This window comes from Pezoporus wallicus, unplaced genomic scaffold (assembly GCF_028554395.1).
Source record: "Pezoporus wallicus isolate ANWC-B61680 ecotype Strahan unplaced genomic scaffold, APGP_CSIRO_Pwel_v1 scaffold_6885, whole genome shotgun sequence".
In the NCBI taxonomy this organism is placed as follows: domain Eukaryota; kingdom Metazoa; phylum Chordata; class Aves; order Psittaciformes; family Psittacidae; genus Pezoporus; species Pezoporus wallicus.
This window is the reverse complement of record NW_026638858.1, coordinates 2,964,853-2,987,041: the sequence shown is the minus strand read 5'-3', so window position 1 is coordinate 2,987,041 and position 22,189 is coordinate 2,964,853. Positions and strand designations below refer to the sequence as shown.

Genomic DNA, 22,189 nt, shown 5'->3' with positions numbered 1-22,189 from the left:
GGAGCAAGCCTTACCAGGCTGAGAGGAGATCCGCCAGGTTGAGGACACAGTTGATAAGGAGGAATATACAGCTGAAGACATTGGGCTGGTTTTGGCAGTGAAGGGTGCAGAGGACTCTGTTGCACGTGACTCTCTCGGAGCACTTGTTGTCCAGGAAGAAGGCTTGGGCCATAGAGTTGTAGGTGTTGGCTTGGGACTGGTGGTTGTGACTGATGTGGAGGAGACTGTGGAAGCAGGAGTAGGTGACAGCCAGGTGCTGAGTGAGCTGCTGGGGACAGGTGCAGAGCTGGGACTTGGAGACATACTTGTGTGGGAGACTTCTGTGCTGCTTGTGGTGATGGCCCCTCTGGAGACAGAGGTCTTGGAGGTGCTGCTGGCAGAGGTGGTGGCAGTGGTCTTGTGCGTGGTCAGAGCTGGCATGATGTGTGGCACGGTTGTCTCTGTGTAAGTGAAAGCTGTTGGGAGGAAAGTGCAGGTCTACTGAGGGTGACCAGGTAAGAGGGGAAGGCAAAGGCAGTAGGCAAAAGACCCAGGCTGTGGGCATGTGCAAGAAAGGCAGAGACTGGCTGTACAGAGTCTTGCCAGGCAAAAGGGAGTAGGTCGCTGCCTTCTGCCTTCATCCTCCAACCCAGCTTGTCCCTCAAAACTGGGGGACAAATACCCCAGCTGAAGAGTTCCTTCCAACAAGTAAGCACCCTCTGCCCCTCCAAAGATAGAAACCTTTCCAAACGTGTGTGTTTTCCTTGAAGGAGCAGGCACACTGTAACCACTGCCCCTTCCACACAGTAGTCCAGGCTCTGTGGGAGAGACCTGTGCCTCATGTTCTTTTCCAAGGCAGGTCATGCCATAGTACTGATGCCAAAGGTAAGAGGGAACAGGGAGAAAAGACAAAACAAATTCCCAAGCAGTCTGTGATACTTGGAAGAAATAAGGCAAGAATGACAGAAGTGTGATCTCTCTGAACAGAAGACAGAACAGTGCGAAGAGAAGAGGGACCCTTACCAGGCTGAGAGGAGATCCGCCATGTTGAGGACGTGGCTGAGGAAGGGGAAGAGGCAGGTGAAGGAGTTGGGCTGGTTTTGGCTGTGGAGGGTGCAGAGGACTCTGTTGCAGGTGACTCTCTCAGAGCACTTCTTGTCTGGGAAGACAGCTTGGGCCATAGAGTTGTAGGTGTTGGCTTGGGACTGGTGGTTGTGACTGATGTGGAGGAGACTGTGGAAGTAGCAGTAGGTGGCAGCCAGGTGCTGAGTGAGCTGCTGGGGACAGGCATAGAGCTGGGACTTGGAGGCATCCTTGAGTGTGGGACTTCTGTGCTGCTTGTGGTGATGGCCTCTCTGGAGACAGAGGTCTTGGAGGTGCTGTTGGCAGAGGTGGTGGCGGTGGTCTTGTGTGTATTCAGATGTGGCACGATGTGTGGCATGGTTGTCTCTGTGTGGGTGAGGGCTGTTGGGAGGAAAGCACAGGTCAAATGAGTGTGACCAACTAAGAGGGGAAAGCAAAGGTGGTGGGCAAATTTCCCAGGGTGGAGCTCCTGTGCAGGAAAATCAGCCTCATTACATACACATGGTGTCTTGTGGGGAAATAGGAAGGCTGGGCTTCTGTCTCCTTCCCTAAACCTCCCCATCCTGCTTAGACCCACTCAGGACCAATGTGTGTGCCAGTCAGCAGTGGGTTGGTCCTAGCTGTATGCTAACTGCTCAACATCTGCTCTCTCACTTCCCCATCAGCAGGAATGGGAAGAGAATCAGAAGTGCAGAAGGAAAAAAAAAAACCACATGCATCCAGGTACACTCAGTTTTCAGAATATACCAAAGAAAAATCAACTGAAACCCCCACAAGGTGCAAAAGGAATCACCACATTCCCCAAAAGACCAAAGCCCGGTCAGTCTCCCAGCAATGGGGATGGCATTCTTGGTATGGAGAATCAACTTTGTCCTTCATTTTACCTCAGGATCCTGGTTATGTCAATGACCAACACTTTGCCCATCTTTACCCACATTGTAATAGGAAGGAGAAGAAATGGAGAAAACCTGGATGCTGTGCATACACTCCACAGCAACACCTAAAGCATAACTGGCATCAACACTGACGAGGACATGCACCTACAACAGGAACAGACAACCTGCTGGAAATGAAAATCACATCCATCCCAACCACAGTCAGTCTAGCAGGTTCCAAGGTAACCAAAGGCAGAGGGAACAGATGGCCAACAGACAAAACAAATGAGCAACTCCCATATGGCTCAGGAGGGCATGAATGGATAGATGGATAGATGGATGGATGGATGGATAGAACAAAGGAAAAAAAGGAAGCAAGCATGACAGCTGGGAACAGAAGGCAGAGCAGTGGAAAAGGCAGGAGGGGGCTTACCAGGCTGAGAGGAGATCTGCCATGTTGAGGACACAGTTGGTAAGGAGGAATGTACAGCTGAAGACATTGGGCTGGTTTTGGCTGTGGAAGGTGCAGAGGACTCAGTTGCAGGTGACTCTCTCGGAGCACTTGTCTGGGAAGACAGCTTGAGCCATAGAGTTGTAGGTGTTGGCTTGGGACTGGTAGTTGGGGCTGATGTGGAAGTAACAGTAGGGGGCAGCCAGGAGCTGAGCGGGCTGCTGGGAACAGACACAGAGCTGGGACTTGGAGACGTCCTTTTGTGGGGGACTTCTGTGCTGCTTATGGTGATGGCCTCTCTGGAGACAGAGGTCTTGGAGGTGCTGCTGGCAGAGGTGGTGGTGGTGGTCTTGGGCGTGGTCAGAGGTGGCATGATGGGTGGCACGGTTGTCTCTGTGTGAGTGAAGGCTGTTGGGAGGAAACATGGGTCAGTTGAGGATGACTGGGAAAGAGGGGAAGGCAAAGGCAGTAGGCAAAAGTCCCAGGCTGTGGGCATGTACAAGAAAAGCAGAGTCTTGCTGTACAGAGTCCTGCCAGGCAAAAGGGAGGAGTGGGTCGCTGCCTTCTCCCCCAGCCTCTATCCCAGCATGTGCCCCAAAAGAGGGGAACAAAGCACCTGAAGGTCCCTTCTAATATGCAAGCACACTCTGCCTCTCCAAGGAGAGAAGCCTCTCAAACTATGTGTGTTTTCCATAAAGGAACAGGCACACTGTAACCACTGCCCCTTCCACACAGTAGTCCAGGCTCTGTGGGAGAGACCTGTGCCTCATGTCTTTTTCCAAGGCAGGCCATGCCATGGTGTTGATGCCACAGGAAGAGGGAATAGGGAGCAACTACCAAAAGAAATGCCCAAGCAGTCTGTGATACTTGGAAGAAACAAGGCAGGAATGACAGAAGTGTGATCTCTGGGAACAGAAGGCAGAACTATGCGAAGGGAAGAGGGACCCTTACCAGGCTGAGAGGAGATCCGCCATGTTGAGGACGTGGCTGAGGAAGGGGAAGAGGCAGGTGAAGGAGTTGGGCTGGTTTTGGCTGTGGAGGGTGCAGAGGACTCTGTTGCAGGTGACTCTCTCAGAGCACTTGTTGTCTGGGAAGGCGGCTTGAGCCATAGGGTTGTAGGTGTTGGCTTGGGACTGGTGGTTGTGACTGATGTGGAGGAGACTGTGGAAGTAGCAGTAGGTGGCAGCCAGGTGCTGAGTGAGCTGCTGGGGACAGGCATAGAGCTGGGACTTGGAGACATCCTTGTGTGTTGGACTTCTGTGCTGCTTGTGGTGATGGCCTCTCTGGAGACAGAGGTCTTGGAGGTGCTGCTGGCAGAGGTGGTGGTGGTGGTCTTGTGCGTGGTTAGACGTGGCACGATGTGTGGCATGGTTGTCTCTGTGTGGGTGAGGGCTGTTGGGAGGAAAGCACAGGTCAAATGAGCGTGACCAAGTAAGAGGGGAAGGCAAAGGCAGTAGGCAGAAGTCCTTAGCTGGGGCCACATGACACAAAGGCAGTGTCTTGAGTCCTCCCAGGAAAGAGTGAGGCATGGGCCTCCGCCTCCTACATCTAAACTGCTAACCAAGAATGTCCCCCCAAATAGGGGAAAAAGGACAGCACTTGAAGGGTTCCTTCCAACATGCAAGCATCCTCTGCCTCTCAAGGGAGAGAAGCCTATCCAAATGTGTGTTTCTCCCTCAAAGGAACAGGCACAGTGAAACAACTGTCCCTTCCCAGAAAAGAGGGAAGGCTCTGTGGGAGAGACCTGTGCCACACGGCCTTTTCCAAGGCAGGCCATGCCATAGTACTGATGCCAAAGCAGGCAGGAACAGAGAGTAACTACCAAAACAAATGTCCTAGCAGCCTGTGCTGCTAGGAAAGAAGGAAGGAAGGAAGAAAGAAGAAATGTGGAAGGAAGGAATTTTGGTAGCTGTGAAGAAAAGGTAGGACAGTGGGAAAGGCTGGAGGCAGCTTTACCAGGTTGAGAGGAGATCTGCCATGTTGAGGACATGGTTGAGGAGGGAGAAGATGCAGGTGAAGACATTGGTCTGGTTTTGGCTGTGGAAGGTGCAGAGGACTCTATTGCAGGTGACTCTCTCAGAGCACTTGTCTGGGAAGACAGCTTGGGCCATAGAGTTGTAGGTGTTGGCTTGGGACTGGTGGTTGCAGCTGATGTGGAGGAGATTGTGGAAGTAGCAGTAGGTGGCAGCCAGGTGCTGAGCGAGCTGCTGGGGACAGGCATAGAGCTGGGACTTGGAGACGTCCTCGTGTGTTGGACTTCTGTGCTGCTTGTGGTGATGGCCTCTCTGGAGACAGAGGTCTTGGAGGTGCTGCTGGCAGAGGTGGTGGCAGTGGTCTTGTGCGTGGTTAGACGTGGCACGATGTGTGGCACGGTTGTCTCTGTGTAAGTGAAGGCTGCAGGGAGGAAAGTGCAGGTCTACTGAGGGTGACCGGACAAGAGGGGGAAGGCAAACACAGTGGGCAAAAGTCCAGGGCTCTGGGCATGTGCAAGAAAAGCAGAGTCTTGCTGTATGGCGTCTTGTCAGGCAAGAGGGGAGGAGTGGGTCTCTGCCTTCTGCTCTCCTCCTCCAACCCAGCATGTGCCCCAAAACAGGGGGACAAAGCACCTGAAGGGTGCCTTCCATTAAGCAAACATCCCATGCCTCTCCAGAGAGAGACGTGCCTCTAAATGTGTGTATTTCCCTTGAAGGAACAGGCATAGTGTAACTACTGCCCCCTCCAGACCAGAGGCCAGGCTGTGTGAGAGAAACCTGTGCCCAGTGGCAGATACCGAAGCTGGCCATAGCAAAGTACTGATGCCAATGAAAGCAGGAATGGAGGGCAATCACAGAAAAAAAAAAAAATGCAGTAGCCTGTCCTGCTTTGATGGATGGCAGGTAAGAAGAATGGAAGTGTGGGTGGGAGGAAGAAAGGGGGCCTAGTAGAATTGAAGGTTGGGTGGGAGAAAGGAAAAACAGAGGGAAGAATTGAGAGAGAGATGGAATAAAAGATAGTAGGAAGGATGGAAACATAACAGATTGGAAGATAAATCAGACAAGTGCTAAGGGCAGGACTGAGCCTTACCTGGCTGAGAGGAAATCCGCCATGTTGAGGACAAAGTTGAGGAGGGGGAAGATACAGGTGAAAATATTGGGCTAGTTTTAGCTGTGGAGGGTGCAGAGGACTCTGTTGCAGGTGACTCTCTTGGAGCAGTTGTCATTGGGGAAGATGGCTTGAGCCATAGGGTTGTAGGTGTTGGCTTGGGACTGGTGGTTGTGGCTGATGTGGAGGAGACTGTGGAAGTAGCAGTAGGTGGCACCCAGGTGCTGAGCGAGCTGCTGGGGATAGGTGCGGAGCTGGGACTTGGAGACGCCCTCGTGTGTTGGACTTCTGTGCTGCTTGTGGTGATGGCCTCTCTGGAGACAGAGGTCTTGGAGGTGCTGCTGGCAGAGGTGGTGGCGGTGGTCTTGTGAATGGTTAGACGTGGCACAATGTGTGGCACGGTTGTCTCTGAGTGAGTGAAGGCTGTTGGGAGGAAAGCAGAGGTCAACTGAGGGTGACCAGGTACAAGTGGAAGGCAAGACAAACGCAGTGGGCAAATATCCCGGGGTAGGAATGTACAAGAAAGTCAGCCTCATTACACATGGTGTCTTGCGGGGCAATAGGAAGGCTGGGCTTCTGTTTCTTCCCTAAGCCTCCCCATCCTGCTTAGACCCATACAGGACCAATGTGTGTGCCAGTCAGTAGTGGGTTGGTCCTAACTACATGCTAAGTGTTCAACATCTGCTCTTTCACTTCCCCATCAGCAGGAATGGGGAGAGAATCGGAAGTGCAGAAGCCGTAAAGCCCACATGCATCCCGATACACTCAGATTTCAGGACTGAAGATACTAAAGAGAAACAGACTAAACTCCCTACAAGGTGCAAAAGGAATCGCCACATTCCCCAAGAGACCAAAGCCCAGTCAGTCTCCCAGCAAATGGGTATGGCATTCTTGGTATGGAGAATCAACTTGGTCCTTCACTTTGCCTCTGGATCCTGGCTGCGTCAACGACCAACATTTTGCCCACCCTTTAACCACATTGTAACAGACAGGAGAAGAAACAGAGAAAACCTGGATGCTGTGCAAGCACTCAGCCACATCTAAATCACTTGTGTGCTATCAATGCTGATGTGGACACACATCTTTAACACAGCACCAGACAACCTGCTGTAAAAAACATTAGTTCCACCCCAAAGTCAGTCCACCAGGTCCCAAGTTGACCAAAGGCAGAGGGAATAGATGGCTAATAGCCAAAACAAATGTGCAAGTGCCTTACAACTCATATGGGGAAGGAAGGAAGGATGGAGGGATAGATGGATGGATGTAAGCATGCATGCATGCATGGAAGCAAGGAAAAAAGAAAGCAAGAAAGTAAACATGAAAGTTGGGAACAGAAGTCAGGGTAGTTGGAAGAGTAGGAAGGAGCCATACCAGGCTGAGAGGAGACCTGCCATGTTGAAGACACAGTTGATAAGGGAGAATATGCAGATGAAGACATTGGGCTGGTTTTAGCTGTGGAGGGTGCAGAGGACTCTGTTGCAGGTGACTCTCTCAGAGCACTTGTTGTCTGGGAAGACAGCTTGAGCCATAGAGTTGTAGGTGTTGGCTGGGGGCTGGTGGGTGGGGCCAATGTGGAGGAGACTGTGGAAGTAGCAGTAGGTGGCAACTGGGTGCTGAGGGAGCTGCTGGGGACCGGAGACAACCTTGGAGACATCCTTGTGTGTGGGACTTCTGTGCTGCTTGTGGTGAGGGCTTCTCTGGAGACAGAGGTCCTGGAGGTGCTGCTGGCGGAGGTGGTGGCAGTGGTCTTGTGCGTGGTCAGAGGTGGCACGATGTGTGGCATGGTTGTCTCTGTGTGTGTGACAGCTGCTGGGAGAAAAGCACAGATCAATTTAAAGTGACAAGGTAAGAGGGGAAGGACAATAATACAGCCACTTTTGTGGTAGAATGTTCATGCTAGATTATGGGCAAGTAGGTCAGAAGCAAGTTTTGCACTTTCTTTTTTTTTTCTTCCTTGGATGAATGAATATGGCCATGACTCCCAATATGTCTCATCCAATCCTGCTGCTTCTGAGATTTGCAGACTGGTGATGATTTTTATATTTGCCATATATCAATTTGTCTGATTCTTCACAGAGGTCTTGATACAGGAAGAGGTATCTCTACTTTCACGTGTGATCCACTGGTTTATAGATAGTTTACAATGTGCCTGCTTCAGACTGTGTTGGAAAGGATGCATGGGAGAGCCAAGGCTAGTGAAGGTACAGGCATTGGCCATGGATGTCTCTTAGCTCTCTCCTGACCAGAGCACTCACCTGTTACTACTTTACTAGTTGGAGTCCTAGCTCTTGTTGGCTCCCTTGCTACAAAGAAAGGGACGAGAGAAAAGAATGGTTGAGTCTTGGGAAAGAGTCTAGGCAAAGCATTTTGTGGCATCTCTTCTAAGGAGACTGTTCTAGTCAACACCAAGGCAACCCAGGCATGTGAAGCCCTATCAGTCTAAGTGGGATGACTTTAGTCTGGCATTGAGTGTACACCTTCTTGCCCACCCTCCACTGTTGAATCTTTTGCACACAGGAACAGCACTTGCCAAGGGGTTGGCATTGTTGACCCGCATTTTCATGGCTGTGTCAGGGCCTGGACATCCTTTGGATGGAGAACTTGCCTTGTGTTCTGTCTCTCACCCAAAACTGTCCTGAGGTGTAAACTGGATATATGTTTCCAGTTTCACTGCCTTCTACTTCCCCCATTGTGCATTATCAGGGCATCACTGTAACTGGAGAGAGTGTATGTTAGCTTGTCTCTGTTTGCTAGTTGTAGGGTAGGAACCCATGCATGATTGTACCCTGACACCTCTGTGCCCCAGAAACAAACCCCTGAAGTGGTAAGGGAAGAAGATGCAGTCAGGGTCATGTGTGGGCCAGTCCCAACACCTGCCTGGAACCTAGGAGTCCCACGGCAAAAGCAGTGGGAATTAAGAATGAATACCAGAAGCGAAGCCTGTGTGGGATATGCTGCTTAGGAGAGCATGAATGGGTGGGAGCTGGAAGGAGCAGCTAGGCAGCATAAAGGACAGAAGGGAGCCTTACCGGGATATGATGGTCTCAATCGTGTTGAGGGCACAGTAGAGGAGGCGGAAGAAGCAGATGAGGCTGAGGTGGCAGTTAAAGAGCTGGGACTTGGAGACATCTTTGTCAGTGGGACTTCTGGGCTGCTGGCACGGACAGTCATTCTTGGGACAGAGGTGCTGCTGGTGGATGTGGCAGGGGTGGTCTTCTGCGTGATGTGATGCTGCACAAGTTGTGCCTTTGTTGGTCTTCTGTGGGTGACAGCTACAGAGAGAAAAGCACAGGTTGATTGAGGGTGGCACGGCAAGAAGGGAAGGCAAAGAAGTTGGGCAATCCTCAAGTAGAAGCTCCAGAGTATGAGTGAAGGTAAGAAAGGCAAGACCAGACCACACTGAGTCTTACTGGGCAAGAGGGATGAATGGACCAATGGCTGGCTTCCACTCCAAAAAATATATGGCAAGAACTGGGCCTGAAGGGTACCTTTACACAATTCAACACCCCCTGCCTCTTTCTGGAGGTCCTGAGGAAGTAAAAGTCTCTCTGGACGTGCATGTCTCCCCTCCAAGGAGTTTCAGACTGAGCAAGAACATCATCTGGAAAAGCTGGGGTAAGTGAAGCAGAGTCTTAGGTCAAGGGCATCCCTCAGCTCCCTCTTACCCACTGGGACATGGTAGTGCATGAGTGGTTGCTTGGGTTCCCTCACTCTCTGTAAAGTAAGGAAGAATGGATATAAGTAATGGTTGGGAACTCATAAGGCTCCTAAAGTGGGTTGTGATATTTCCTCAGAGGATGCTGTAATTGCTGGCACAAGAAGATCCAGATGTGTGCACCCCAACAGTACTTTGTGGGAAACACTGGGACTGGGAGAGAGTGTACATGTGCCCTCTCACTAGAGTAGACTCCTCTACTGCACACTGTCCCAGCCTCTTGTGTCAGTTGCTAAATTAGTAAATGACGAGTTTAGCAATTCATGTTGTCATACAGCCACAGAAACTGTCCTTTTTGGCATATGGAGTACCTGACATCCCAAAGTAAAATTTCTTTCTTTATATATTTTTTGGGGGGGAGAATTTGTTAAAATAGCTAGGGAAACACATATTTTGCCAAGTTTTTGAGAACTTGATTTGAAGCATAGAGAGATTTTGCCTAAATTTGGAGGAAGTGTAGGGTATGGCCTCAAAAAGAAATGTTAGGTTTAAATGATATTTGGATGTCAGATGTTTGCTCCACTGGCAAGACATAGAAATTTTCATTTTTATCACACGTCTTCTTCTCCCATGTACTTTCCAATTTATTTGCCATTTTGAGACAACTAGTAAGAATACTTGGGTTTTGGTTTAGTTTTTTTTAAATCCATTGATGTGCATCTTGTAAATGGTGGCTTCACTTGGCAGATACTAAAAAGTCATATTTACCTTCTGTTGTTAGTTCAGGTTTGCTGAAAGTTGTGATCCAAGATGTGGTTTGAGTAGGTATTGAGGTGGTTGTAGTTTCCTTTTTGATAGTGGTCTTGAAGGGTGGTGAGGTGAACCTTACTTGTTCCGTCTCTGTTGAAGCAGTGGTTGATGAGGCAACAGATGTAGGCTTTGTTTTAGGCATCATAGCTCTTTTTGTTGAGGTAGTTATGGAAGGGGTACTGATGGATGTAGTCATGTTTGGTGTGGTAAAAACTGATGTAGTATGTTCTTTTGGAGTAAAGGTAAATAATGTAACATGAGTAATCAGTTAATTGAATTTTTATAAATAGACAATTTATGAAGCTACCTATATTCCAGAAACCCAGTCTTCACCCTCAATCTTGTGAATATTTTCTGCGTAATTCTTTCTATTCATGTTCTCACAAGCTTGCCAAATCTTTCCCTACTTGTATTTGTTTTCTGTTGTCTCATATCTTTCTTTGTTCTAATTTGCTGTATTTTTCCTGGGTTTTATATATTTTTTTCTAAGAAGTCAGATTTTTTTTTGCTAAAGTCTGTATGGGCTTTGCACAAATGACAATTTATTGGATATTCTTATGTTCCAAATCAGCCACAGATTTAGCTTTCCATAATTTGTACATACAAATTACAAAGCTACATACCATAATACTATAGGATCTTCCTTGACCCAGTGTACAAACCATCTGTCACAATGGCAGCGTTTGAAATTGTGTTTTGACTGCTACGGGACCTTTTTTTAAACTCTGCTTTCTTTGTTAGCTTGGGTCCAGGGTGGCTTATTAGTTGAAGAGCATGTTAGTGCGAAGCCACACATTATTACGAGTCTCCACAGTCATAGAATCAAAAAGTAATTTATGGTGGAGGAATCATCCTCCTGGGAGTAAGACTCTAGAGTCCTAAACAAAGCTGCTGCACTTGATACCTGTGTGATTCTGCTTTGGAGCGTGATTACATTATTCAGAGTTAATAGGTAGAGTACTCCTTGAATATGACTGCATAACTGAACCAGTTGTGGAAAAGAGGCTGAAGTTGAGCTAATAAATCCAGCTGGAGTTGAGCTGGTGCTTTGCTTGTAGAGCTTCTAATGTGCTTCTGGGATGAGTCACACAAGTGATTTTTGGTTGTTTTTAACCTAATGTCTATATCCTTCCTATTTCCATGCACTTTTGATCTACACTTCTGAACATTACTGGTTTACAGACTCCTTGATGGAGCCCTAGTAGGCTTTGCCTGCTTCATTATTTGTAGTCTTACATTTGGATATTGAGACAGCTTGCAATGGTTTCTTAGTAGGGTGGTATCTCAGCTATGTATACAGTGAGCTTACTGTAATTTAGTTTAGACAGTAACACTAAAACCTTACTAGTTGTTGACATTATTTATTTTAGACAGTAGCACTAAAAACCTACCAGTTGTTGACATTATTGTGCCAAGAGGTGATGTTGGTGAAGTTATTGGAACCATGATTTTTGAGGTTACTGTGGGATTTGTAGTCTCAATTGATACAGTAGCTGCAGAAGAAGAAATACTAGGTACTACTGGTAGGGTACCTGCAATAGAGCTTCTTGATACTTTAGGCTGCGCTGTTGTTACTAAGAGACAAAAAAAAAATGTGATAATCTGTTTATAACACAACTATACAAATTGAAAATTGTTTTCTGAAGTAAAAACACTCTTAGTAACTATTAGTAGTAACTACTATTAAAAACCATTACCTTTTACATGAAACATTTTAGAGAAGTTATCCATCTATTCCTTTGCTACTATGTGCTGTGAATACATTAAACAGTAAAATAAAGAAAAATGCATAAAGCTTCTGCAGGAATTCAAGTGAATTTGCCATAAATATTTGTGCATAGCAGCAGAGATGGAATTGTATTTTATTATTCACTCAGCTGATAGCATACATTTTCCTAATACCATCCGACTTTGGAGAAATTAACGGAATTTATGAAGACAGGCTAAGCAAGTTGGGGCTGTTCAGCCTGGAGAAGAGAAGGCTGCGTGGAGACCTCATAGCAGCCTTCCAGTATCTGAAGGGGACCTATAAGGATGATGGAGAGGGACTCTTCAATAGGGACTGTAGTGACAGGACAAGGGGCAACGGGTTTAAACTTGAACAGGGGAAGTTCAGATTAGATACAGGGAAGAAGTTCTTTCCTGTTAGGGTGGTGAGGCACTGGAATGGGTTGCCCAGAAAAACTGTGAATGCTCCATCCCTGGCGATGTTCAAGGCCAGGTTGGACAGAGCCTTGGGTGACATGGTTTAGTGTGAGGTATTCCTGCCCATGGCAGGGGGGTTGGAACTAGATGATCTTAAGGTCCTTTCCAACCCTAACTATTCTATGATTCTAATTTCTAGCAAACTTAAGATCAGTATATATAGATTCCTTTCCTGGATGAGGCTATAGGGATTTGGTATGGTCGGTCATGCATTTCCACTAAGACCTTCCTAAAATTATTGAAGTGTTATACAGACACTAGGAATGGTGATGAATTTTTTGTAGAATCATAGAATGGTTTGGGTTGGAATGGACCTTCAGACGTCATTTAGTGCAACCACCCTTGCAACCAGCAGGGACATCTTCAACTAGATCAGGTTGCTCAAAGTCCCATACAGCCCAACATGGAATGTGCCATCCACAAGCTCTCTGACATCCTCTTCCAGTGTTTCATCATAGAAAATATCTACCTAGTCTGAAACTACCCTCTTTTAAGGGTAAAACCACTACCTCTTGTATTATTGCTACAGGCCCTGCTAAAATACCTGCTTCATCTTTCTTATAAGCTCCTTTCAAGTACTGAAAGGCCACAATAAGATCTCCGTGGAGCCTTCTCTTCTCCAGGCTGAACACAACTCCAACTCTCTCAACCATTCCTCATAGCAGAGGTGTTCCCTCCCCCTGATCATTTTTGTGACCCTCCTCTGCACCTGCTCCACCAGGTCCATGTTCTTCCCATACTAATAAGGGCTCTACAGCTGGATGCAGTCTTTAGGTGGTGTCTCAACAGAGAAGAGGAGAGGGGCAGAATCACCTCCCTTGACTCACTGGCCTATGCTTATTTTGATGCATCCCAGGATATGGTTCATTTTCTGGGCTGTGAGTGTACACTGTTGGCTCACATACAGTTTTTCATCCACCAGTAACCCCAAGTCCTCTTCAGGGCTGCTCTCAATCCCTTCACCCCCCAGCCTGTACTGATACGGGGAGTTGCCCTGACCCAGGTGCAGGACCTTAAACTTGGCCTTGTTGAACCTCATGAGGTTCACAAGGGCCTACTTCTTGAGCTTGTTCAGGTCCCTCTGAATGCATCCTACCCCCTGTCATCCACACCACTCAGCTTGCTATAATCTACAAACTTGGTGAGACTGAGCTCAATGCCTCTGTCTATCAGAGACAAGACAGAAGTCCTTATTCACTAACAGAGATATTTTATTACTGGGTATCTGGAAGTGCCTAAGTATACTCAGGAAACATCATTGTCTCATAATTTTTTTCTTCAGACATCTAGCAAGTATTTCTGGGTAAATATTTATGATAATTATGAAACCAAGTTATTTTTCATTATTGCATCTCCTGAATGTGAAACTGGCGATGCTACTATGTCATGCAAAAAAAGGACATTGCTTACCTTATATACACATATGAAGACATATATCAATGTATATGTACTAGTTTGGTCAACTACGTAAACTAACCTGTTGAAGGTGGAGATGTTTCAGGTGTGGTACTAGTGATTGCATGTCCTGTTGTGTAAAGGTAAAACAGGTTAAGTATGTGAATGAAAGCATATTAAAAAATTCCAAATAAGGCAAATTTTAGATTGGATTCAAAGGATTGTGTTAATTAGTGAGATATTTCTGAAAATGCTTAATATTACATGTTTCAGTGGTAAACTTCACATTGAAGGACTAAAATGACAAAGAAGTCAATATATCTTATAATAAAAATGATTAAGTTCTTGCTAGCTTTCTTATGATTTTTATGCTTAAGGGAGTCTCACTTTTCGGGGATAATGGAGATACGCTTTTTGTTTAGATCAATCACTGGCTAAGATTCTGATTACACAAGTTAGAATTCTGTAATGTGAGAAAAATTGTCCTTGGGTGTGTTTTATATCCGTATGAAAAAAACAAACTGTGCAGCTAGAAACTATCCAAAACATTATTTAATATGATAGGTTTTCATAGAAGTAAACCTCATGGGAATAAACCATAAGTTAATATATATATTAAAAAAAAATCTTTAAAAAGATTAAAAAGACATTTGCTATGTAAATCCCATTAGCTAGGTCTGATCCTCTTCTGTATGTTCCCTTTTTTTATGAAAGTGTTTGAATATATCTGAGAGTAACAGCTGTACTGGGGCAGGCCCTCATGCAGATCAGAACACTAATTCACTTTCAGGAAGACCTCTATTTTTAAAAGTACTCACATTTACAGTGAATGTAACTCTTCATCTTGTTAACTAAAATCAGCCAGGATTATCCAACTCTGTATTATAGCATTCCTCACCCTAAATCTTCTTCTAATTAGTTCTTTTCTTTTCTTTACTTACAACATGAAGTTTTATATACTAGCAATACAGTAATGGGGTTATTTTGAAGGAAACTTATGTTTGGATGAGCATGGATTAATTGAGAGGTACTAGGAAAACTACCTTCTTTGAGAATACAGAATGTGTTAGTATTTTTTTCCAGTTACTGTACAGGAAGAGAATAAGGATATATGGGTTGCTGCTTACCACATGGCATACATCTTTTCTTCTCATAGTCAAAGTATTCATCATGAGAGCAGTTGTAACAGCCTGAAGAAAGGGGAAGAGAAGTTTGGTTTACATTTCTCAGGGAGCACCATTTAATTTATATCACTTATTATCTAGTATCTTAGATTTCTGTTACTAAAAAACGGTATTGATTGAATGAGATAAGCATTTCCACTGTCATCCTCAGAAGAAGGATCTGTTCACATAGTAATTCTTTTGCTTTCTCCAACTATATCCATTTGTCTAATAAAAATATTAACTGCTCTCTCCATGTTTTCTTACGAAAGTACACATATTCTTTTGATCTGATGCAAGCCAGAGAATTTCCCTTCATAATAGGCTGAGCTCAATGTAAAGCTAGATGTAGTACAGGTACTGAATTGATTATGTTTTTAAAGCAGAAGTTGTAAGGTAAAGGTCAGCAAAACTGCTTTAAAGGTAGCATCAATTATAGTATCACTACTTAACTGTGGTATGTTTGTTCTAAAAAACAGCATTGAAAACAATTATTATTTTATTGCTCCCTTGTTTTCACTAGTATAGCTTATTACCTTCAATGTTGACATATTTGTAGTTTTGATTTGGACAATTACAAGGTCTGTAATGCCAGGTGCAGTTGTCATTGTTGTAGCCATAGGAATAAGCATCGCCATTTCTTTTTTTTTTATGAGAGTTGTAATACTCACAATAAACAGCTGAAAAAGGTAAAAGCAACAGAGAAATGAGAATTTTTCTAATTAACAACATGTTATTTTCAAAGAACTAAAGGGAGGATAAAATTCTGTCATTTAAATGATTAGCTTCAGATGTAAATCAAAATTTATGCTGAAGTAAAGTAAGTTTTGTTTTTTTTAAATGCACTATGAAAATATTTCCACTATTTTTAATGCATAATATAGTGGAATGTTGAAAAGAAATCATCAAAGATAACTCCAGCATTGATTTATAACACTCGTCCTCTTTTTCCCTCCATATATGGTGTTCTGGAATGCCTTGATACCTTTTACCTGTTTTACAGTGTTCCAGCCAACACAGCTGTCTTTATTTCCTTTCTGTCCACACAGGTGATTTTATCATGGCTAAAATGCAACATAACCTTTCTCAATTTCATACTCCTTCTGCTGAGAAACAGACAGTTCACTATGCAGTGGTAGCAAAGGAAACAGTCTGCCTTCTAGAACCACATTATTTTCTCTTTCATCCATGGTAAAAAGAAATACAATACTTTGGTTAATTTAGCATACCTGAAAACTACAGGTTTCAAAACCTAGTTGACTGAAGTCAGCTATTTGCCCATAGAGAAAATGCAAATTTGGAGGTGCTTATTAAGCAATTAACTATATTGCCATATTAATATACTCACAGTTAGAATAATAATCTCTTCAACTTTTTTAAAGAGAGCTTGAAGAACTTACGACAGAACTCAGGGGTCCTCCAGTCAATGCAGATACCTTTATCTAAGCATGCCATGGCATATACTGCAATAGCATCACACATGCATTCACAGTCCCCTCCAATGTCACAACCACAGGAATCTCGAACACAGGCCTCATAATAAGGCATACGATTCACCTGCATTGGAACAACAAAGTAACTAATTTCTTAGGATTCTTCTGTGCCCATTTGCTAAGAAAGTGTTTTTCCCTGAGCTAAACAATACATGTTCCATTACAATCCCACTTCATACAAATCATTTTAGCAAGAACATAGGTGTCTCCACATTAATGAAAACTGATCATGCTTTGCTAGATATGTATTTCTAAATTCTAGTCCTGAACATATTATGCATAATCAGCTTAAAAAACACCCAGAATCCTCACATCCACTCAGACACAAGTATCTGTCAGCTGTTCACCCTTTGTGGATATGCACGAGCATTGCAGCATTATCGGCATTTCTCACTTGTTTTCACCTTCTGAAAATGAAGCTTTTCCTTCAGAAGGCCTGTTTATAATGAACTATGCCATACTTTTATTTCCACAAAGTGAGTAACTTTAAACAAATAGGAGGGATGATGGTATCTTGCTCTTAGGTTGATCTGCATCTTTTAAGTGATGCTGTTGATTTAGTGATAACAAAGGTTTTCAGACCTTTCTTAAATTCTATTTTCTAACAGAGGTTAAATTGTCTCAAAAGAGTAAACTGCATTAATCAGTATCAGGCATCATCAACAGACTGACTAATTTCTCATACTTGAGTCTTCCTTCTTTTTTCACTCTGATATTTTTGACTTCAGAGTTAATGCCATACTTAGATTTTGTGCTTACAAAAGGGCTGGCGAAGTGCAAACAAAAGGATGAAAGGATTAATGTAAATGAGGGCCATAATACACTTTATATATATATATTGTATTAAAATATTTTGGGGAAGAGAAAACAAAGTGTTGGAGTGTGAGCTTTCTGGAAGAATACAGATTATGCCTATAAATAAAAAGAAGGCCAAATCAATTCTTACCTTATTGTGACAGGCAGAAAAGACTTGGCTGTTGATGATGGAGCATGTCTTTTCTGCCCATGCTTTACGATAAGGGTTCTTGCTACAGGGGTCCACTACAAAGTATACATCCCCACAGAGAGGATTCTCTTTCCAAGAATTGACAAATTCCAATTCATTTGATGCTACATACTTGCTTCGAGTTTCAAAATCATCCTTCATATTGCCATTGTAGTTCCCACACAAACCGCATATAGTTTCCTAGATTAAATGAAAGCAGCAACATCAGTTCAGCAAGTTATAATTACTTGCTTTCCCTTTTGATTACTAATAATTTCCTAAGCTTTAGTAGTGAATGTGATCTATACATACTCTCTCATACATTCTTAGCATCTTGTGCATGAGGTTTTGTTCATCATTGGATGAATGTGTTTCTCCATTAAACTGTAAACTGTCCTCATTTAGAGATGAGATTCAACCATGCAGCTGTATAAAACACAAGCATTTAGCTCAAGAATTTCCTGAATGTACTAGGGTAATCACTTTAAAAACAATCTTTAGTGAGAAATCTCTGCTGTTTTGGAAATAAGGATGAAAATGAACTTCTAGTAGCATCTCTGAAAAACTTTTGCCATCATAGAGTCAAGGCAACCTTCATCAAATGTGCAGTTCAATCTGAATTGAAGGACGGTCTACTGGCCATGTTATTCTGCAATACCTGTGTTTCTCTGGAGATTTTGATGAAGAAGTTCATGTGCTTATTCCAGATAAGAGTCATGTTGTATTTTCCTGGGATAATGACATCAAACATCAGATGAAGAGCATTCTTTTTGACATTATATTGTACTCCAGGATTTTCTCCAGATACAGTGAAGGTTTCATCTCGCAGTACGAATGTCAAATTCTGAAATAAAATTTACCTATTTATCTGGACGTTATAACTTATTCAGTTTCAGTATTACCCTCATTCTGTGTCATACTGCCAAAGATCAGATGCTATGGCACTACAAACTGTCTTGACAGTCCCACTGTCAAAAAGTCATGGAAGCCAGGTGAAGTCCCCGAATAACTGGGAAAAGGAAAACATTGCACCCATTTTTAAAAAGGGTAGAAAGCAGGACCCTGGGAACAACCAGCCTGTCAACCTCACCTCTGTGCCTGAAAGGATCATGGAACAGATCCTCCTAGAAGTCTATGTTAAGGCACATGGGGGACAGGGAGGTGATTTGAGACAGCCAGCACGGCTTCACCAGGGGCAAGTCCTGCCTTCTATGATGGAGACACTACACCAAGAGGACAAGGGAAGTACTATGGATGTCATTGATCTGGACTTCTGTACGGTCTTTGATATGGTCCCCCACTACATTCATCTCTCTAAATTGGGGAGATATGGATTTGGTGGATAGGAATTGGCTGGCTGGTCACATCCAGAGAGTAGTGGTCAACAGCTCAAAGTCCAGATGGAGATCAGTGATGAGTGACATCCCTCAGACATCTGTACTGGGACCAGTAGAGTGTAATATCTTCATCAGTGACATACACAGTGGAATTGAGTGCACCCTCAGCAAGTTTGCTGATGACACCAAGCTTAATGGTGCAGTTGACACACCTGAGGGATAGGATGCCATTCAAAGGCACCTTGACAAGCTCAAGAAGGGGGCCCATATGAACCCCATGAGATTCAGCAAGGCCAAGTGTAAGATCCTACACCTGGGTCAGGGCAACCCCCAGTATCAGTACAGGCTTGGCAGGGGGAATCAGTATCTTTGTACTAGCTTTTTGAATGGCTCCACATACACAGGAAGTTTGGGGACTGAAACATTGACATGAGAATTGAAGAAAAAAAAAAGTGATGGCAATTCCTACTAAACCTGAAGTTTTAGGCATAGCACATTGTTTTACTTCCAAGACATCACTTCAAAGATACAGCTAAAGCTTCCAAAGGGGCAGCAAACATGGGCTTAAAATAACTATTCAGGTGGATAAACAGCAGAATTAAGTTCTTACCCCAAGGTAAATGCTGATGGATCTGGAGCATGTAACCCCTGATTTCCCACAGATGACATTCTCAGTAACAATTTTGAAAGAGGAAATGGGTCTATTAACACTGCAGCCATCCTAAAAAACCCAACAAAACAAATAACAAAAAGCAGAAAACCCCAAAAGTCTTCCAACTTAAAACAGAAATAAAAGTAAAGAAAGCTTAAAGTATCCTGAAGGATTCTGCCTGTTTTGGGAGGGGATGACCTCTGATTTTTTATTCAAACTGGTATCACTTCCCTAAAAGATATAATTAGCTGGTACATAATAGGTATATATCAATGACTTTTTAAACATGTTATTACATCTAAAATCTGTTGTAATTGCATGAGAAAAAACTGTGTTTTGAGAAGTAAAGTCTCTTCATCTAAAGTATTCAAATAAGCAGAAAATATAAAAACAGTGTTTATAAAGATTCAAGGTTCTCTATTGAATATAGGTGCATCCTCAGATATTTTCATTAGCCATTTAGATCAAGCTATTTCTTGATGCTGAGATACTGCCAAAATAAGCAGTAAGAGGCAGATTACCATAGCTAATATGTATTCACAGTTGCCATCAAACACAAAACGCTGTCCATCAAAAGTGGTGATGTGGCCTTCTCCATACAGATTACATGTTGAGGAACACACTGATTTCTGAACACATTTCCATTTGCCTTTTTTGCAAGTGCTGGGAGTAAGAAGAGAAACCATGCTCAGATTTCAAAGAAATGCCACCTTAACCTGCTTCTTTTTATATACATGTACTTTACAGATAAGATGATCATTTAATTAACTTGTGTACACTGTGACCAAGTTACAATTAATATAAGAACCATACGTTATGGATTTTCTAGAAAATAAATTCATGATGAAGAAATCTTAAGTCATTTTTGCTTTCTTTTTTCACAAAAGAAAGAATATAAAACTCATTTATTTTTGCTCTTACTGAGAACAGATGTCCCTGTCCTGTGTAGTTTGTATAGCAGTGTTTTTTTTAATACTAGATTAGTAACTGGAAAGGAGAATAAAATACATTGAGAATGCTGCTAAAGAGATGGAAACAAACTTTTGGGGGGATTTCTTTTCATCTATAGAAAAGAAGGATGATTGTGCTCTCATCTTTATTTAGGTGGAGCTGTTAATCTTTGACCTTACATAGTTTACAGTTACAGGCCCTAATGGATACCCTTATTCCTGGATATGCATATGGCAGAAATTATCCCTGAAGCACATACCACATTTTATCTATGCATATAGACTGTAAGACACTAAGATTCTCTTCATCACCTTTGTGCTTCATTACTGTATTCCTTCCATTCAGCTGTTGCCATTTCCTGCTCTCCTGTAGTTGTACAGGAGACACTGTAGTTGTACAGTTTAACGAAGCAGAGATTCCACAATGGAAAACTCTGTTTCTTACCAGATGTCGCATTCAGTTTGGATCTGTTCACCTTTTCCATAAGCAAGACCACCATATTCACATGGGCACTCCTCAGCCGGAACACACCTGCCATCAAGATTTTCATATAGCCCATCAGCACAGACACAGCCGGATTCACATTTAGTGGGTATCTGGTGAAGATCAACAGATTGCAACATGAAATGTGAGATGCATTTTATCTTGTGATATCTATGTGAATGGTGTCAAGAGTGAACCTGTGCTAAGTTCTAATTTTGACTTGATTTCAGTTTTGTGATTTTCTTCATACTAATATACTAGTCAATTGAACTAGTTTCACTGAAGTTCTATTATACCTGTTGTGTAAGGTATTAAACATACTTGAAGAGACTCCTTCATTTTTACCAATCTTTCAGATAGAGTACAACAGAAGTTCTTTTATACCAAGGAAGCTTATTATAGTTCTTCCAATTACTCTGTTTCCTTAATGAAAACCCTATCAGAAGTCCACCTAGCCTAAATCTCCTGCATCCTGTGACCATCAGCAACACATAGTTGAGAAAGAATAGAACAGGAAGCATAAACTTCATGTTCTATCAGTTTCCAGTGACATGCAGCTTATGTAGTACCTGAGCCAGAGATGACAGCCATGTAGCTAAGAACCCTTAATGGATTTTTATTCTATTCAATTAATCAAATTTAATTTGTTAATTTATGTAATTTAATTCCTTTAACCACTTCTTGACTATATGTAAATTTTTAGTGTCTAGTCTGTGAAAAAAAGTCTGGTGTTTAACTGTATCACGTTAGAAGAAATATCTCCTTTCATTTCGTTTGAAGGAACATTAGAAGGAACATAGTAAAGTCCTAAATAACAACTAGAACATTCTTTCTCTCTCAAGAGGATAAATATCGCAGAGCTGTGAAACTCACACATTCAATTCCAGTAGCAAGCATCTGACAGGTAGGGGCACATGCAGCTCCATACTTGTTTTCTGAACTGTCAGAACACGATATATATTTCTTAGGAGCTTTGCAGCTTTCTAGGGAAAAGGAAGAAAAACAAACATGGCAGAGATTGTGAAGTAGCAATTTTACAACATGGGGAAAAAGAATATGTTTCTAAGTAAACCATATCAGACCCATACCTGCAGGATTTTGAGGTCTGCCTGTGCAACTTAACCTTCCATTAACGCAGTAGCTGGGGAGGGCGGAAAAAAAGGCATTTCAATGCAATTCGCTCCTAAGAAAGACATTTTAGTTTTTTGTGAAGTGGCTTCATGTTTCTTACCATTGGAAGTGTTTCATTTATGTTACTAGCTCCTCTGCATCCCTCAAAATGGAATGAGTCAACTTGTCTTTTTACATTTTGTAGTATACAGTAACATCAGTTTTGAAAGTGAATAGTAAGCCATTCACTATTATGATGGCCTATCAAATAATTCTTGAGGCTTGTATATAGCTGTCCATATGCTGCTGTTTGCTGTTGACAACATCTCCTACCAGGAATAATCAGATCTTGCTCTTTATCTTCTACTTTTTTCCTTAACATTTCCAAGGTTAAGGTAAGTTAAATGCTTTTTGTTCATTTAAGAATCTTTGTATTTTAGGAAAGGGCAAATATGATTTCTTAAAAAATGGACCTTTAGTA

At 43.1% G+C, this 22,189-nt stretch overlaps 1 protein-coding gene across 1 annotated transcript in view; it reads right to left on the bottom strand.

Moving 5' to 3' along the window:
- The window catches only part of LOC130601029 (mucin-6-like), a 70,231-nt gene that overhangs the window by 3,913 nt on the left and 44,129 nt on the right, over nt 1–22,189 (bottom strand). The window contains 21 exon segments of the mRNA XM_057412821.1: nt 1,003–1,443; nt 3,340–3,780; nt 4,345–4,782; nt 5,452–5,892; nt 6,841–7,275; nt 7,725–7,772; nt 8,499–8,741; nt 9,135–9,156; nt 9,158–9,183; nt 11,326–11,508; nt 13,617–13,664; nt 14,662–14,724; nt 15,234–15,377; nt 16,098–16,254; nt 17,137–17,376; nt 17,834–18,019; nt 19,123–19,233; nt 19,686–19,827; nt 20,560–20,711; nt 21,472–21,581; nt 21,687–21,739. Coding sequence (XP_057268804.1) covers nt 1,003–1,443; nt 3,340–3,780; nt 4,345–4,782; nt 5,452–5,892; nt 6,841–7,275; nt 7,725–7,772; nt 8,499–8,741; nt 9,135–9,156; nt 9,158–9,183; nt 11,326–11,508; nt 13,617–13,664; nt 14,662–14,724; nt 15,234–15,377; nt 16,098–16,254; nt 17,137–17,376; nt 17,834–18,019; nt 19,123–19,233; nt 19,686–19,827; nt 20,560–20,711; nt 21,472–21,581; nt 21,687–21,739 — 4,124 coding nt within the window.